Source organism: Camelina sativa, chromosome 20 (genome assembly GCF_000633955.1).
Source record: "Camelina sativa cultivar DH55 chromosome 20, Cs, whole genome shotgun sequence".
NCBI lineage: Eukaryota > Viridiplantae > Streptophyta > Magnoliopsida > Brassicales > Brassicaceae > Camelina > Camelina sativa.
The window spans coordinates 4,384,076-4,396,681 of NC_025704.1; the positions used below are offsets into that span (position 1 = coordinate 4,384,076).

The 12,606-nt window shown below is 36.8% G+C and overlaps 3 protein-coding genes across 4 annotated transcripts; 1 reads left to right on the forward strand and 2 right to left on the reverse strand.

The window, feature by feature from the left end:
* LOC104769253 (very-long-chain (3R)-3-hydroxyacyl-CoA dehydratase PASTICCINO 2) lies at positions 178-2,893 on the reverse strand. The gene is made up of 9 exons (XM_010493417.2): positions 2,665-2,893; positions 2,461-2,572; positions 2,317-2,335; positions 2,113-2,201; positions 1,956-2,009; positions 1,480-1,550; positions 1,306-1,387; positions 555-651; positions 178-457 (listed from the first exon to the last, which is right to left on the reverse strand). Exons 1-9 carry the CDS (start codon positions 2,733-2,735, stop codon positions 387-389), a joined length of 666 nt encoding a protein of 221 aa, XP_010491719.1. The 5' UTR covers positions 2,736-2,893; the 3' UTR covers positions 178-386.
* LOC104769254 (mechanosensitive ion channel protein 2, chloroplastic) lies at positions 2,939-7,417 on the reverse strand. 2 transcript variants are annotated; one of them, XM_010493419.2, is made up of 14 exons: positions 7,306-7,417; positions 6,702-6,880; positions 6,553-6,612; positions 6,307-6,467; positions 5,843-5,966; positions 5,619-5,716; positions 5,383-5,496; positions 5,188-5,248; positions 4,870-5,019; positions 4,634-4,744; positions 4,332-4,499; positions 4,116-4,229; positions 3,943-3,999; positions 2,939-3,850 (listed from the first exon to the last, which is right to left on the reverse strand). In XM_010493419.2, the coding sequence occupies exons 2-14, from the start codon at positions 6,777-6,779 to the stop codon at positions 3,107-3,109; spliced, it is 2,040 nt and encodes a 679-aa protein (XP_010491721.1). In that variant the 5' UTR covers positions 6,780-6,880; positions 7,306-7,417; the 3' UTR covers positions 2,939-3,106. The 2 variants fall into 2 exon arrangements, with proteins under 2 accessions (XP_010491721.1, XP_010491720.1); XM_010493418.2 differs by having other exon boundaries at positions 6,702-6,885.
* On the forward strand, positions 8,339-10,992 carry LOC104769255 (protein NETWORKED 2C-like). The gene is made up of 2 exons (XM_010493421.1): positions 8,339-8,432; positions 8,515-10,992. The coding sequence occupies exons 1-2, from the start codon at positions 8,339-8,341 to the stop codon at positions 10,989-10,991; spliced, it is 2,571 nt and encodes an 856-aa protein (XP_010491723.1). The 3' UTR covers position 10,992.

Below are 12,606 nucleotides of genomic sequence, written 5' to 3' on the forward strand. Positions count from 1 at the left end.
GCGTTACTTCACGACGCCTTATCGTGTTCGATGATACTATTATTCATCTATTATCCGACGACTATATATGTCATTTAAATCTCACTAACAACTATGTTGACTTTTCAGACAAATTTATGAATTTCACACTTTTACCTAACTTAAAACGTTTTTGTGTCGAATGCTACTTACCAAGAGTGGGAAGGAACAATCGTTTTCGTATTAATTTAGAAACCACATTACACTTAATAGCAGCATCCTGCATTAGTTCAAGTAATCACCGAGGAAGTAAAACGCTCAAATAAACCCTTGAAAGCTAAAACAAAGGACAAGTAGTAGTACATGAAAGAACAAGACAAGAGGAGAAAGCAGCTGATGAGTTTTTTGGTCTCTTTCTAAAGCGCTTTTCATTCCCTCTTGGATTTCGAGAGAGCTCTCTTTCGCTGACCAAGCATGTACCTGTACATGTGTGGACTACCTGCAACAGCCAAATTATATAATTAGTTGTGGATCAGAACTGATTACAGAGGTTCATTGTCATATCTTCTTAAGAAAAAGGTCAACTGGGTTTATGCCTGGGACATATATTGCAAGGACAACTATTGCTGCATAGAAGTAGTCGAATGAGAAGTTCAATGTGTTAGGCATCCTAACGCTGTACATCTCCGATGTCTGCCGAACAAAAAGAAGAGGCAAAAAAAGACCATTCAGGAATCAACCATATATACATACTCTCCCCTGAATCCAGTGGAATAGAATCCGAACCTTTAAACTCGGCATCAAAGTTAAGTTTTATCTATGGAGGATCTTACAGTGAAGTATTAAAGTCAACCGACAGTTCCTGTCTACTTTAATCTGAGGGAAATGGCTTTACCAGTTCATATCTACTCTAAGAGACAAGAGCTCTAAATTATAATACACAAATGTGTGTAACGACCAGTAATTAGTAGATCGGTTCCGCCCAAAATGGGAATGGAATAGGCCATGCTTTCACATTGACGGATGGAAGGATTCTGGCTACCACCCTCAACAATATAACCTAATTAACTCATACTTGCTTCTGTATAATCTTTAGTACAGTCAATATACAAGACTCAACAATATAACCTAACTAACTCATACTTGGTTCTGTATAATCTTTATTTTATACAGTCCTTACCCAAGACTCAAGCGACACTGCCCATGGGAAAAAGTGGATTGAGTGGTGATCAGAGAAACCTAGCATATACTAAGGAAACATATAACAAGGCTTCATGGTTCAAATTGGTATTGTAAAGAAAAGGTATTTCCTCTTTTTCAATAGTTGACATGCGTGTGTTGTGTTACCTTGATGTGTGGTAAGGCAAGGTAGATAAGACCAACTTCACTGGTGATACCGGTAGGGTATAGCAACAAAAAGCTGCTGTATCTGAAAAGATTAACGAGAGAAAAGTAAATGAGATGAGACTTTCAGATTAATCTATCTTTCAATGTGTATTATATTGCACAAGAATGGCATACCTGAGCCACAAGTGCCATGAAGGAGCAAAGCCTAGAGCTTCCTTAAAGCCAAAAAAGGAGTAGCGAATAATCTGCAATAATAAGTAAATTTGAAACTTTTAGGCGCCTCTGAGTGAAGTATTCAATCAAACACATGAACTAAAGCACGTGATCCTAAAAGGAATCTACTAGGATAAGACTTCAACCAAAATGGAGTAAAAAGTAAGAAAGGATCTTTAAAGGTCTAATTGTTATTTCAAAGAGTCATATATAAGTCAAATCTTGACTGCCAGACATAGTAACAGCGAATCTCGTGGTATGTACTTCAACAATACATGTGACAGGTAACTTCCAAAGCATCAGGAAGAGAAGCAAGCAATGTTTTAGACATTTCAGATTCAAGATATACAATGAAACTGGTAAATCTCTCTTACTAAGAGTGATATTCAATGGTTCTAACAAAGTCAGAACTCAGAACAAAGACTAGAGTTAGTCACCTCTGTGATGGACCAGCTTATAACCAGTGACGTGACCAAAAAATGAGATCGGACCTGAAATTTAAAGTAACAAAAATCAAACGATCAAATCATGAAAACTGCAACAATCAAGAAGACATTAATAAACTCGTAATGCTGGTAACTTTTCTAAGTTAACCTCTGGGAAACTGTATAGGATGCCCCAAGTGAGAAATAGCCTTGAACCTATCTGTGGCAGAGTTGCAGAAACAGGAGATCTGACCAAACCTATTCGAGTTTAGAGACACAGCAGAACACAAATCAGGCAATGTATCAGATCACTCACCAAGCTGGAGTAGTGCAAGTTAGAAAAAAAAAAATTGTAATGGATCAGATCACTCACCTACTAATCCATGAAGAATCTGCTCCAAACCCGGAAAAATTCCAATAAATCCAGATTTGAATCAGGAAAAAATCAAGCAGAGGAAGAAACCAATCAGTTGCAGCAAAAAAAAAAACACGAATTGGGTAGTCAGGGGATTCGAACCTCGAGAACGGCAGCAGTCTGAGCAAGCTGAAGAGGCTTCTCAATGGCGTCATAGACATTTTCATATCCCGTTTCCCTCAAAGTCTTTACAGCAAAGTACAAAACTTGAGCCCTAAAACTCAAAATGTCACCAAGATTAAAAAAAAAATTAAAAAATTAAAAAAAAAAGAGTGAATAAGAAGAGAGTCGTGGAGTTGGACTTGCCATCCAGCAAAGACGATCCAGTTATAGAGAGTGAGATACACACGCCTGACCACGGAGAGAAAGCCCGCCATGGAAAGTTACGAATCGATAAAATTTGGCTTAGAGAGGAAAGAAAAGAGTACAGTAGGGTCTTTTACGGCGGAGAGATCGGAGGAGGAGGAGGAGCATTTATGAATTTACATCATCAATGAGAGAGAGAGAGACAGGTAAGCTACTTCTCAACCGTCTTCTTCGGATATTTATTAATTTAAAACCCCATAACTTCACCCAACTCTCACGAAACGACCCCTATATTTAATTATATAGTAATATCAACCCCCACAACTTCCACACTTGTGGGAGCCTGGGAGGGAAATCAATAAAATTCACATTAATTTCAATCATAAATTACAATCAAAGAGTGTTAAAAAAAAAAAATGGCTAACAACACTTTGAATTCATCTCACTGCTCGCTCGGAGCACCTGAGCTTGATTGAGATTGGCCATCTTTCTGTTCCTTATCTGCCACCAAAGGTCCGTTTCCACCACCAGATCTGCGAGCTCCGGTGAGTTCTTTAGTATCTGTTTCCACGGAAGAAGAATGGATCTCTTCTTCGATTGGAAGTGTTCTCTTTGAGCCCTCTAGTGCAACACCCAGTACTATGTTCTCTTCCAAAGCTGATCTAGACGCTGATGATGTTGAACCATCTGTTTCATCGGTCTTTGGTGACTTTATTGTGCTACTACCACTTCTCTTGGCCTTTGCTTTCTCAGCTCCTGCTGTTTCTGTATCCTTTGGGGTGGTCGCCGGTTTAGAGACCGCTTTGATTCCTGGCTTTGCTACTGGTTCATCAGGTACTTTGTTGGTATCGGAAACCGGCGATTCTCCAACTGTTGCATTCTCCTTTGGGTCAAGAGGAGACGTTTCTTTTGACTTTGGACTCGAACCCTTATTTTCTTGCTCTGCGGTTGGTTTTGATGCACGGTTTTGAGATTTTGGTTTGTCTTCTCCATTGATTTTGTAAGAGGGTTCAATTAGCATCAAAGGACGCCGAGAACCAACACCTCCAGGTCCATACATCGATTCCCCAAATGGTGCATTTTCCACGTCAGCATCTGTGTACATCCTACGGATCGTACGAAGTGGTGTAGCTAGACGTGCTCGGTGGTGGCTTATGACTCTTAGAAGGTCCAACAATATAGCTTCCTGTTTCACCAATACAAGAAAACAAAAGCAATAAAGCCAATGGTCCCTGTGAACCTTGGGTAGATGATAAGATAAAAAGACTTCAAATTTACCTTAACACCCAAGTATTCTTCGTGATGACACGTCTTCACAAAGCAAGAGATCAGTATCTGTAAAGTAAAAACGAGAACCAGATGTAAGAAACAAGGCCGTCGAATGTTTCCTGAAATATCTGATCATCACTTCAAGATGGGTTCAAAAGAAGAGATAGGTATTGAAGTCTAACCGAGAGGGCCTGATTTTCTGGAATGACATTCTCCAAGAATACCCTTCTATGTAACCTCTGCTGCTCAACCATAGGATTCTTGGCCAATACCTTCCTCATGTCAGCTACAATATTCTGTTTGGCGAAGTTCAGAACAAGAATCAGCTAAAAGAACTCCATGATTGGCACTTAATTTGTTGAAGGAATTAACGACCATATAGGAATTAGAAAACGCACATTTATTTTGTTGACATCCAAGTGACTGATTGCTAGGTGAGTTTTGATACGCCAATGAGTTTTCTGAGTAAGGTTTCTCACGACATTGACTGTGAACTTATGGTTTGGGATGTGGATTGCCTCACGGTCTTCACCTCTTATGATTGTTGGTGACCACCAACCAACATGCTGTAAATGCATTGCAACAAGCATTTCAGAAAGTTAGCTAGCTAATCTTACATTGATGTTCGGGCCAAGCAATGACGTGCAAGGAAGCTAGGAAAAAAGTCATAATATCTAAGCTCAGAGATTCTAATACTAACCTCCACAGTACCAGAAACTTCATAACCTTCTATCTTTGTTTGAATCCACTCATTCAAAACAAATGGCCGGGTTGCATGAATCATAACACTTGAAAGAAAGTTTGTCAAAATCTGGAACAAAAACAAAACTTAGTTTCTATGAAATATATTTTGCATGAATAGGGAAAAGAACCCGTCCAAAGCGAACAGTGAATATTCTGAAGAACCCAGTAATCAAAATGAGAGTCAGGTTTCACCTCACGGCCAGCAAGAGTAATCAAAACTGTCCCAAGACCTCCAGCAGTGAGCCATTTTTGTGTAGAGAAACCCAGCAACTCCATAAAAAGTGATACAGCAGCAACCCATACAGCAGAATACACTGCTTTTCCAGCAAATTGAAATCCCATCTGTACACAGGGCAAATTGAGAAGCCAATTATATTTTCGATAGAGATTTCTGATCTTGCTTGCAGTAACACAAAGCTCCGACATGCAAGATAGACCAAACATCCTAAGAATAATAACTCTATAGAAAAGGTTATAAAAGCATTTTTTTAAGAGTGTTACTTTACATACATTTCTTGTATCGCTCGGATTACTGGTTTCTATGAAGAGCTTTTGTGTTTGTTGGATAAGACTGCATGGGAACATCTAATCAGAATCAGAAGTCATGAGATGTCCACATAACAATTTCACGTGATAGAAGCCACTAAAATACAGAAACATAAGATGAAGACATAGTATTGTATTTAAAGAAGACAGTACGCTTACCTGGATATGCAGTAAGCAAATGCAAGAACCGTCGATAGTGACCTCACAAAATTCAAAAGTCGATCCTTCACAATTTTGCTAGCTTCTGTAGGAAGGACAATGGGATCTAATGCCCTATATAAGGAATAGTCACCATCGGTCAATTATCTCAACAAAGCACTTCAGATAAGGATATCACGAAAATATCTCAACAATTTAACCTCAGAGAGTCCCAAAGAACTACTTGATAGATATACCTGCAAATGAATAGAGCTCCTAACCATAGTAGCAGAGGTTGAACATACGACGTCATAACATAATACGTACCACTTTTCTTCCAACCGTTATCATTCTTCTACAATGTTTCAAAGGTAAATATTCAGAATATCATATACAAAAGATACCCCATTGCTTTGCCAACACAGAAATGAAAACATTAAACAAAAAAAAAGTGCATATAAAATTGAATGGCTGCACCTACATTGAGTAGTAGGTTTCTTCCTTGACGAACAACAGGCACTAAACCCCACAGGGAGAAAACAAGAAGAGCAACAGCTGGAACCAACTTATAAACAAAAGGGAATTGTTGTATCAACCCCTGTGACCTGCAAACCATGGAGTGAAACTATTTACAGAGTGTACTAAAAGGAACAAGAGAAATTAACTAAGGGGAATTTCAAATTTATATGCACCCCTTCAAATTTCCCCACCAAAAATTTCAAATTTACTAAGGGGAACCATGGACATGACAAGTCATGCACACATCAGTGTTCGGCTACATCCGCGATTTCTTTTGAGTAGAAGATATTCATTTTTATTGTAAGTTAGATGCCTACTATGCAATCCTTCAGATCCACATAGATCAACTAAATAGAAACTATGATAATTTCACAATCTTCCAAGGTAAGCATTCTGCATCTGATGATAAGAAACAAGAAGTCTTACTTTGCTAGCACCACAGAGACAGCTTTAACAGCAGGTTCAATTGCGTTGCTGTCTACAGAAAAGGAATGACACCGAAAAGTGGTGGTTCTTGATGGAACAGAACAAATAGGCCTACGAAGGTAATCCGAGAGTAGAATATTGCTGAAACCATGTTGGCCTAACTGTATACAGAAAAGTAATACGTTATTACTATATATCAGCAAACCAAAAACTTGACTGACTGATTAAGTTTTCTTGAACAATTACCGGAACAACTAATGAGAGAGGAGCCTTTGATATATGCAGCCTCCTTTGATATATGGCACTCTAAATAACAAGCAAATATTTAGAATGACGGAAAGAAAGAAACGAATTAAAAGAAAAGGATTCCAGTGCTAAGAATGGAAGAAACATACATATTGCGGCTTATAGCACCCTTGGTTTCTGCAAAGTCCCATACCATGAGACAACTGCAACGTACCATAAAGGGCCATAGTCTGAGCAGAGTGAATGTGTTAAGCCAGCGGCGTTAGGTAGCACCGATCATAAGCCTCACAGCATAACAGAAAGAAATTAATGAATGGCAACACGAACCCTGCACTACAGAAATGAAGGACACCAAAATTTAAACACATGTATATGAATTCATATGCAGAAAATATCAGTTCCAGTGAAAGTAAAGCTACGGCAGATGGAAAGACCCTTAACAAATACTAAAAAATCTGCAAATGAACTGAGAACAAACTAGAGCCTACGGAAACACAAGACAATCCAACTCCATCAGCGTGCCATATTCATTCATTCGGATATAAACTTTGGATCATAATCCCAACTTGAACAGCTAAAATCAAATTAAAGCAGCTAAACTCATCTCGAGAAAACATTCATAATCAGAAATTACAGACCTAGATTCCTCAAAATCACAGACTAAAAAGGCATAAAATAAAAAAATCGGAGTTTTACAATCAAATGAATAGGTAAAGAAACAAGAACATAGCAAGAAACGCAAGGAAAACTTACCCCAGAATCAAACAAAATCGAAGGAAGCAATCAAAAATTTAGGGTTTCAAGGAGCTTCTTCAAAGAAGAAGACGGGACAAAGGGGGATTCGCGATTCGCAGACAAAAAAAGAATACGGTGCCGTTTCGTGATGAGCAACGTTCCGGGTAAAGTGGAAAGTGGTCAACAAATTGCCACGTGGTTTGACACGTCAGATTCGTATTCGTATATAAATGATGCTTCAGCATATATTATTTGCAAAATCATCCTCTCATATTATAATATATACTCACTTTCCAATTTTGTTAAGACTTAGTAAGAGACAATAACCGCTTCCGATTTAATTTTAATTTTTACGACCCATATCATATAGTTCATGTTGATTATGTCAGGGATGCGTATACATGTAACATGTGTAGTTCATTTGAATTGTTTATAACTGTGAAAACTATGAATGGGAACAAATTTAGAAAGGAAAAACAAAATATAATGTACATTTGATTAATATTATTCTTTGCTTTTGCACTCTGTTGTTATCTCAGGACCATCTGTGATCTCTGTCTCTCAATCAAATAACCTTAAAATTAGAAAATAAGCAACTACCATAACAACAACAACAACAAAAAGTAAAAAAAAAAAATTTGCAAAAAAAAATTGTGGTTAATTAGCTAGTTTTTTTTTTTTTGTTCTTTTTTGGTGGTTTTTATCAAATTAAAATAAAATATAAAACTAGTTTTTAGTGGCTTATACTGTTTCGTAGATGAATGACTATCAACAACAAACGTTGTGCCTTTGGACTATATAGATCCAACGTTGCATGTGTTTTAAATAGCAACTTATCATTATTACTATGTATCACCACCTTTCAGTCACCGAATCTTCCTCTCCTCCATTCTCTATCAAAACCAAATTTTACAACTACAACAACAACGACAAAAACACATCTCCTTTGGTTGTCCTGATCGAACGAAAACTCCATAAAAGAACTTATTAAGACAACAATGAGATTTTGTTCAATGTATTGAATAATTAAAAAAAGAAAAAAGAATTAAGGATGCTACGAAGAGCTGCGAGCAATGCGTACTCATGGTGGTGGGCAAGCCACGTTCGAACCAAACAATCCAAATGGCTCGAAGAAAACCTTCAAGGTTACATTAATATTACATTCTTTCTTATCATTATTCATCTCTTACACGTTTTCAGAATTTTTGATAAAATGTTTTCTCGTAGATATCGAGGGAAAGGTGCAATACGCACTTAAGCTTTTGGAAGATGAAGGTGATTCGTTTGCTAAGCGTGCAGAAATGTATTACAAGAGTAGACCTGAATTGATAAGTTTTGTGGAAGAATCTTTCAAGGCTTACCGTGCTTTAGCTGAACGCTATGATCATATCTCCAAGGAGCTTCAAAACGCTAACACCACAATTGCATCTGTTTTTCCTGACCAAGTCCCTGAGTTTGCCATGAACGAAGACGACGACGACGATGCCCCTACCACACCTAGAAAACATAAAACGCATGCATCAAATCAAAATGTTCCAAAGGTTCCTAATTTTCCCATTAAAGATCCTGAGGCTGCAAAAAAGTTGTTCATGTCAAGGAACGCTATTAAAGAACAAAACGCCTCGTCGTCCGTTGTTAACAAGTCTGGGATGAGTAAAGCTGAGGCGGTGGAAGAGATTGATAAGTTGCAGAAAGAGATTCTTGTTTTGCAGACTGAGAAAGAGTTTGTGAAGAGCTCTTATGAGAATGCACTTGCAAAGTATTGGGAGATTGAGAAATGTATCACAGAGAAACAAGAGAAGGTGTGTAGTTTGCAAGACGAGTTTGACGAAGGTGCTGTTGTCATTGAAGATAAAGAAGCTCAGATATTGATGTCCACCACAGCTCTCAAATCATGCCAAGAGAAACTAGAAGAGATGAGAGATCAACAGGAAAAAAATGTGAAAGAATCAGAGATTACAAGAGAACAGATCAAAGAGTCAACAGAGGAAGTTGGTAATCTTTCTGATGCAATATTGCCTGGTGATGAAAGAACAAACCAAGAAATATACAGTGATAAGGAGAAGTTGGAATCATCAGAAGAAAATATAAATGAACAGGTTGATGACTTTGATGCTAAGTCGTGTCTTACCATAACAGATGTGGCAGATAAGATCGATGAGCTTGTGAATGATGTGATCAATTTGGAGAGCTTGTTCTCATCTCAAGCAGCTTTAATACACAGACTAAGAGAAGAGATTGATGATCTCAAAGCACAAATCAGAGCTCTACAAAAAGAAAACAATTCATCTCAAACTGATGACAATATGGACATGAGAAAGAAGTTGAAAGAGATGGAGGAAAAGCTGAAAGGTATTAAGGATATAGACCAAGAAGTTGAGGGAAAGAGTAAGAAGATTGAAATACACCTTACACAAGCACATTTAAAACTAATTTTCTTATCCAAGAGAGTAAAAAGCTTGAAGGAAGGAGAGGAAGACAATGCTACTACTACTGATGTGCCAATACAAGAAGATGCAGAATCTTTGACTGATACAAAGTTGCCAGAAGAAAACAATGATGATTCAGTTGTGTCTGAAAATGTTTCAAATATGAATTCAGCATCTGAAGTGGTTGATACTGAGAAAGATCTCACGGGTGAAGTTAACCAAGAAGAGACAATTGAAGCTACAAGAAAGGAAGCGTCATTAGATGATTTAGAGAAACATATATCTGTCTCATCATCACCAAAGTCTGATATTATAACAACAACACAAGATTCTGATGAGTCAGTTTTGCAGCAGTTGCTAGCACATGGGATAGAAGGCAGAGAGAAACATTTGTTAATGGAATACACGAAAGTACTTCGCAACTACAAGGAAGTAAAGAAGAGGTTAGATGAAGCTGAAACTAAACTGAAGAGTGTAAACACCGTGAAGGATGAACAAGTCAGAGCCAAGGATCAACAAGGGGACAAATTGTTCATGCTAATTTACAGAGAAGATTATGCCACAAATGCAATAACTGGTCAAAAGCAGAGGCTATCACCAAATGAAGAGCAATTCGGAGAACGCGTTGATGCATTACTAAGCGAGAATTTGAACTTGTTGGTGAGGTTTAGCAACTCCTTTGGCCAGATACAACAGTTTGATACAGGGATCAAGGACTTACACGTTGAGATATTGAAGATCATAAAACAAAAGAATCAAGATGGAGGAAGAAACAATCTCAAATCAAAGGTTCGTCCCATATACAAACACCTCAGCGAGATCCGCACCGAAATGACAGTTTGGTTAGAGAAGAGTTTGCTTCTAAAAGAAGAAATCAACATGAGAGCTTCAACTTTGAGTGACATACAAAATGAAATAGCAGAAGCTCTCAAAACAGATTCTGAAGACTCTGAAAAGAAACTTACAATCTACCAAGGAGCTAAATTTGAAGGAGAGGTTTCGAACATGACAAAGGAGAACAATAGGATAGCAGAAGAGTTGCAAACAGGTTTAGATCAAGTTACAAAACTTAAGAAGGATGCTGATACGACACTCGAGAAACTAAGAGAGGAGCTTAAACTGTCTGAATCAAATGCAGAATCTTCGCAAGATGACAAAACTCGTATTCCTTTGAGGTCATTCATATTTGATGTGAAACCAAAGAAACAAAGACTATCCATATTCTCTTGTATTCAACCTTCATTGTATAAGAAGAAGCCTACTACTGGTTCATAGACATCTTTTCATGTAACTACACTACTGAATTAAATGCATTTGTTAATGAATTTTAAATATTTTCATTTTGTTTTGCTCCTTTACTCATAAGAGAATGGTGTCTAACGTGGAAACAAAAACGTGGGCTTGCCTCTGAGATTTTAATCTTCTTGCTGGATCCTTCAACATCTCATATGAAGGCCTGTTTTGCATTTTTCATATTGTTTTTATTGGCAGGTCCAACAAGAGACGAGTTGAGTTTGTTTCACCATATATGTTTCAGTTTTACAAAATAAATATTGGCAAAAAGTTTTCAAACAGTGACTTCAGATCAAAGTATTGTATGAAAAACGTCAAGACAAAACTTACTTTGAATCTGATTATTTTTTTCTTTATTAGGTCTGAAATGTTAAAAAGAAAATGTAAACGTTTCTAGGGTAAGTTATAATAATATTTGGTTAAGCTTGCCAATTACTTTATTTTCTTACTTTTTATTAGGTGTAATAAAACATGTAGGTGACTTTTTTATATATTAACTATCTAAACAGCTAGCAGAATCGCGTTAGTCTAAGCTAAGCTGTTCACGGCTGTTTTGTTTGACTAAGGGACAATTCACACATCTTCTTCGTGATCTTTGCTGTAAAAGAAAGAAATTAAAAAGGGACAAATAAAATTATCAAGTTTTGTCACTATTATTAACCCATCTATTAAACTATTACTATATTTTGTTTAACGTCTATCTAATCTATTGTATTACTACTTTAATCAGTGATTGTACCCAGATTTTTTTACTCGTTATTCTATGGTACACATAATAAGAATTTTTAAGAAGTGTGCAAAGTGCAAACATCATTACCCCAAGTGGGTAAAATTACCCTTCAAACACGGAGTTACTGTCAGAAAAATTATATATTTATGCTTTTCGCTTTGTCGATTATATGTGTCTATAGCCTAATAGTATATGATTAATGTTGTATATGTATTGTTGATTTTAATTAGTGCACTATTTCCATCTTTCTAAAACTTACTATTACAAGAAATTTAAATTCTTAGAAACAATAACACCATTTTTGTAGTACAGTTTAAAACGTGATCATAAGAGTTTCTGTCATATATTTCTAAAATCAGATAATCAAAACCTTCACCATATTTTTTATAAAAAAGATACAGTATACTGTTTTGCAGCTAATTTGGGTCTTTGCCCCTACTAGTTTGCCTAATACAACCAAAACATCCTAAAGTTTTTTTTAAAGACAAAGGTTAAAGTGCAAATATTATAAGGAGTAATATGTTTTGGGGGGAACAAAAAGAATTAAAGAGAGAAGGTTTAGTTAAGGAGATTAAGACAAAAGATGAGAGATTAAGATAATAGAAAGGAGGACAGGGTCGCACGTGCAACACCGAAATCTTCGACCAGAAACGTTGTGAATCAAAAGATGCTGCGCACGTGCCTCCTCGGTCAAATGTCAAAAGCAACTGATACACTTACCACTAGTTATTGGACCTCCCCAAAAAAATATACTTATAAACAACATTAAATTAGATGAATCATACAAAAATAATTCATTATTTAAAAGAGAAATTGCTGGGTATCCAAGATAAGGATGATGATTAGGAGAGTCTGTGTGTTGGTAAA

Bases quoted from the DNA above. Each gene is read 5' to 3' on its own strand.
- LOC104769255 (XM_010493421.1), top strand. From the start codon at position 8,339: ATGCTACGAAGAGCTGCGAGCAATGCGTACTCATGGTGGTGGGCAAGC. The intron at 8,433-8,514 runs GTTACATTAATA...GTTTTCTCGTAG, and splicing joins GCTCGAAGAAAACCTTCAAG to ATATCGAGGGAAAGGTGCAA.
- LOC104769254 (XM_010493419.2), bottom strand. From the start codon at position 6,779: ATGGCCCTTTATGGTACGTTGCAGTTGTCTCATGGTATGGGACTTTGC. The intron at 6,468-6,552 runs GTAATTGTTCAA...TTCTGTATACAG, and splicing joins CTCTCTCATTAGTTGTTCCG to TTAGGCCAACATGGTTTCAG. The intron at 5,020-5,187 runs GTATGTAAAGTA...CCCTGTGTACAG, and splicing joins ATCCGAGCGATACAAGAAAT to ATGGGATTTCAATTTGCTGG.
- LOC104769253 (XM_010493417.2), bottom strand. From the start codon at position 2,735: ATGGCGGGCTTTCTCTCCGTGGTCAGGCGTGTGTATCTCACTCTCTAT. The intron at 1,388-1,479 runs GTATGCCATTCT...TAATCTTTTCAG, and splicing joins TCATGGCACTTGTGGCTCAG to ATACAGCAGCTTTTTGTTGC. The intron at 652-1,305 runs GTAACACAACAC...TTTGTTCGGCAG, and splicing joins TTGCCTTACCACACATCAAG to ACATCGGAGATGTACAGCGT.